This window comes from Perca fluviatilis, unplaced genomic scaffold, assembly GCF_010015445.1.
Source record: "Perca fluviatilis unplaced genomic scaffold, GENO_Pfluv_1.0 PFLUV_unplaced_scaf_65, whole genome shotgun sequence".
NCBI classification, from domain to species: Eukaryota; Metazoa; Chordata; class Actinopteri; order Perciformes; family Percidae; genus Perca; species Perca fluviatilis.
This window is the reverse complement of record NW_024375743.1, coordinates 45-5,000: the sequence shown is the minus strand read 5'-3', so window position 1 is coordinate 5,000 and position 4,956 is coordinate 45. Positions and strand designations below refer to the sequence as shown.

General features: G+C 44.5%; 1 protein-coding gene across 1 annotated transcript in view; it reads left to right on the top strand.

Moving 5' to 3' along the window:
• The window catches only part of LOC120555290 (tight junction-associated protein 1-like), a gene marked incomplete at its 3' end in the record, with an annotated part of 12,435 nt that extends 8,306 nt beyond the window's left edge, over positions 1-4,129 (top strand). Inside the window, exons 3-5 of the mRNA XM_039793958.1 lie at positions 2,376-2,404; positions 2,897-3,058; positions 4,066-4,129. Of these exons, the coding sequence (XP_039649892.1) occupies positions 2,376-2,404; positions 2,897-3,058; positions 4,066-4,129 (255 nt within the window). The remainder of the gene's footprint in view (positions 1-2,375; positions 2,405-2,896; positions 3,059-4,065) is intronic.
• Positions 4,130-4,956: the final 827 nt, after the last annotated feature.

Sequence of the window (4,956 nt, the reverse complement as noted above, 5' to 3'; positions counted from 1 at the left end):
TGTAATGTAACCCTACAGGACTAATGTTCAGCAGCAGTTAGAGTCCACTAACCCACCAGACTCCATGTAAATAATCAGGACTTTTATCATCGTAAAACACACTTCATTCAAAGTGGACAGAAACTAAATAAAACTACCAAAAGCCGTCTTGGTTCATCTTTCCACTGTTCCAACAATCACCACTCTGGTTTGTTTGAAATAAACCCTTAATTCACCCATTTACATGTGGAGATATGCTGGCTCTATACACGCTAAAAGTCCTGATTATTTACATGGAGTCTGGTGGAGATATGCTGGCTCTATACACGCTAAAAGTCCTGATTATTTACATGGAGTCTGGTGGAGATATGCTGGCTCTATATACGCTTAAAGTCCTGATTATTTACATGGAGTCTGGTGGAGATATGCTGGCTCTATATACGCTAAAAGTCCTGATTATTTACATGGAGTCTGGTGGAAATATGCTGGCTCTATACACGCTAAAAGTCCTGATTATTTACATGGAGTCTGGTGGAAATATGCTGGCTCTATACACGCTAAAAGTCCTGATTATTTACATGGAGTCTGGTGGAGATATGCTGGCTCTATACACGCTAAAAGTCCTGATTATTTACATGGAGTCTGGTGGAGATATGCTGGCTCTATATACGCTAAAAGTCCTGATTATTTACATGGAGTCTGGTGGAGATATGCTGGCTCTATATACGCTTAAAGTCCTGATTATTTACATGGAGTCTGGTGGAAATATGCTGACTCTATACACACTAAAAATCCTGATTATTTACATGGAGTCTGGTGGAAATATGCTGGCTCTATACACGCTAAAAGTCCTGATTATTTACATGGAGTCTGGTGGAGATATGCTGGCTCTATATACGCTTAAAGTCCTGATTATTTACATGGAGTCTGGTGGAAATATGCTGACTCTATACACACTAAAAATCCTGATTATTTACATGGAGTCTGGTGGAAATATGCTGGCTCTATACACGCTTAAAGTCCTGATTATTTACATGGAGTCTGGTGGAAATATGCTGGCTCTATACACACTAAAAATCCTGATTATTTACATGGAGTCTGGTGGAGATATGCTGGCTCTATACACGCTAAAAATCCTGATTATTTACATGGAGTCTGGTGGAAATATGCTGTCTCTATACACGCTAAAAGTCCTGATTATTTACATGGAGTCTGGTGGGTTAGTGACTCTAACTGCTGCTGAACATTAGTCCTGTAGGGTTACATTACAGCTTGGTTCTGGTTTAATACTGGACCAGGTTCACAGATTGTTGTTCTATCAGACACTCAGACACACAAACATGGAGACAGAGTCCAGGTTGGAAACTACTGAAGTTACACTTTAATATGTTCATGTATGAACCAACAACAAAGTCAAACATGCTTCTTACTCTGCAATAAATCCTTAAAATCGGTTGCAGCGAGACGCTTTCATGTCCAAACAGCAGCAAACGTGTTTCTAATGTGTATAACCTGATTATCAGACCCAAACACTATCTCTACAGTGTGTTTTAACCCCTCAGCTCACACTTGACTCGTTTTCAAAAAGGTTTCTAAATCAGAAATGTGGGTTTCTTTCAACCAGATTTTCAAAATAAAATACCGTGGATGGTTCCCTACAACGCTGTTCACACGTAGAACAAATGATCACTTCACTACTATTATGGAATTTGGGGGTTTCCCAATTTATGCTGAATTTATGAATTTATGCATTTGAAACAAAAACATTGATTACAATTTGTTTTTTAAATTGCCGAAAAAAATGACAAAAAGTTTGAAAAAAGCTTCGAAAACATGGGAAAAAAATTTAAATGTCACGTTTTTGATTGCAAAATCGTACAGCTTTGTTTTTGTTGTGTGTCGTTCATGATAAATACTTTTTAAATAATTTTTATCCAAATTACTTTTGGATCTTCAAGCGTTTATAAAAAGTTGAATTTTAACCAGTTATGTAAACCGAGAATATTCTGTTTTCTATAAAGTTTAAGAAGTGTAAAAATATTTTTGTTATGAATCTCTGGCCAGACTGAATAATGAAAACATGAAAACATCTGTTTCTGTTGAGGCTTTTATTTTGGTAAGAGACTGCTTCTGTGGAGGCTTTTATTTTGGTAAGAGACTGTTTCTATTGAGGCTTTTATTTTGGTAAGAGACTGTTTCTATTGAGGCTTTTATTTAGGTAAGAGACTTTCTATTGAGGCTTTTATTTTGGTAAGAGACGGTTTCTATTGAGGCTTTTATTTTGGTAAGAGACTGTTTCTATTGAGGCTTTTATTTTGGTAAGAGACTGTTTCTATTGAGGCTTTTATTTTGGTACGAGACTGAGCCGTTTGTTGTGTTTCCTGTTTGTGTTTCAGGAGGCGTTGTCGGACTCGGACCGGATCAGGTGAGACTCTGCTGTTCTCTGATTGGATCAGACGTAGCGAGGTCAACGCAGGTTGACGTGGTTATGGCGGGCAGTAGTTGCCATGGTTACTGAAGCATTAAACGTGAAAGTTAGCCCACGGACTGCTTCCAGTTCTGGTTCCAGTTTTATTTTAAATTATTATTATTATTTAAATTATTCTGGAGACAACTAAGGTCCCGTTACCCAGAATCCTGTCTGTCTGCCTGCCTGCCTGTCTGTCTGTCTGTCTGCCTGTCTGTCTGATTGTCAGTTATTACCCAGAATGCTCTAGCTGTGTGTTCCCTGTTATTACCCAGAATGCTCTAGCTGTGTGTCCCCTGTTATTACCCAGAATGCTCTAGCTGTGTGTCCCCTGTTATTACCCAGAATGCTCTAGCTGTGTGTCCCCTGTTATTACCCAGAATGCTCTAGCTGTGTGTCCCCTGTTATTACCCAGAATGCTCTAGCTGTGTGTCCCCTGTTATTACCCAGAATGCTGCAGCAGCAGAACGAGGACCTGCAGCGGCGCCTGGCTCTCTCCACCCACAAGATGGAGGCGGCGGAGGCGGAGTTTGACGGCAGCCGCCACTACATGGAGGCGGAGCTTAGCCGCACCAGAGACGACCTCGACAAGATGAGGGACAAGTTCCGCAGGTGAGGACCACATTACCCAGCATGCTCGCTGTCTCACTCTGTTAGGACCACATTACCCAGCATGCTCGCTGTCTCACTCTGTTAGGACCACATTACCCAGCATGCTCGCTGTCTCACTCTGCGTTAGGACCACATTACCCAGCATGCTCGCTGCCTCACTCTGCGTTAGGACCACATTACCCAGCATGCTCGCTGTCTCACTCTGTGTTAGGACCACATTACCCAGCATGCTCGCTGTCTCACTCTGCGTTAGGACCACATTACCCAGCATGCTCGCTGTCTCACTCTGCGTTAGGACCACATTACCCAGCATGCTCGCTGTCTCACTCTGCGTTAGGACCACATTACCCAGCATGCTCGCTGTCTCACTCTGTGCTAGGGACCAATTACCCAGCATGCTCGCTGTCTCACTCTCGTTAGGACCACATTACCCAGCATGCTCGCTGTCTCACTCTCGCTAGGACCACATTACCCAGCATGCTCGCTGCCTCACTCTGTTAGGACCACATTACCCAGCATGCTCGCTGCCTCACTCTGCGTTAGGACCACATTACCCAGCATGCTCGCTGCCTCACTCTGCGTTAGGACCACATTACCCAGCATGCTCGCTCTCTCACCTCATGTTAGGACCACATTACCCAGCATGCTCGCTGTCTCACTCTGTGTTAGGACCACATTACCCAGCATGCTCGCTGTCTCACTCTGTGTTAGGGACCACATTACCCAGCATGCTCGTCTCACTCTGCGTTAGGGACCACATTACCCAGCATGCTCGCTGTCTCACTCTGTGTTAGGACCACATTACCCAGCATGCTCGCTGTCTCACTCGTTAGGACCACATTACCCAGCATGCTCGCTGTCTCACTCTGCGTTAGGACCACATTACCCAGCATGCGCGCCTGTCTCACTCTGTGTAGGACCACATTACCCAGCATGCCGCGTCTCACTCGTTGGTGACAATACTACTTTGTCATGCTCAGATTTTTGGTTTTTTTTTTGCGCTCCAGAATTTACAGCTACACAGCGTCTCAGAGAGCCAATCAGGATCTGGAGGAGAAGCTCCACGCTCTGGTACAGCTCACTCTTTACTGTGTGTGTGTGTGTGTGTGTGTGTGTGGCTGTGTGTGTGTGTGTGTGTGTGTGGCTGTGTGTGTGTGTGTGTGGCTGTGTGTGGCTGTGTGTGTGTGTGTGTGTGTGTGTGTGTGTGTGTGTGTGTGTGTGTGTGGCTGTGTGTGTGTGTGTGTGCTGTGTGTGTGTGTGTGTGTGTGTGTGTGTGTGTGTGTGTGTGTGTGTGTGTGTGTGTGTGTGTGTGTGTGTGTGTGTGTGTGGCTGTGTGTGTGTGTGTGTGGCTGTGTGTGTGTGTGTGTGTGGCTGTGTGTGGCTGTGTGTGTGTGTGTGTGTGTGTGTGTGTGTGTGTGTGTGTGTGTGTGTGTGTGGCTGTGTGTGTGTGTGTGTGGCTGTGTGTGTGTGTGTGTGTGTGTGTGCTGTGTGTGTGTGTGTGGATGTGTGTGTGTGTGTGTGTGTGTGTGTGTGTGTGTGTGTGTGTGTGTGTGTGTGTGTGTGTGGCTGTGTGTGTGTGTGGCTGTGTCTCAAACCACACACTTCTGTGAGTATACTGCTAATGGTCACTGACTACTTCCTGTTGTAGTCCCACTATGGATGGTGAGTCTTTATGTTAAAACACTTAACCGGAAATGAGGAGCGCTCGGCTCGGCTCGCCGCCTCTCAAAATCTGACGAGAATCTTTGAAACTGAGCTTTGTGGATCTGAAATGAAGACAGACTCAGCAGCTGCACGGCCTATTTCTCGCTTAAAATGTTTTCAGAAACACGTTTCGGTGAACTATTTTAGTACGATATGAGATCATTGGTAGCGATAACATCCCGGTTTGCTGGAAG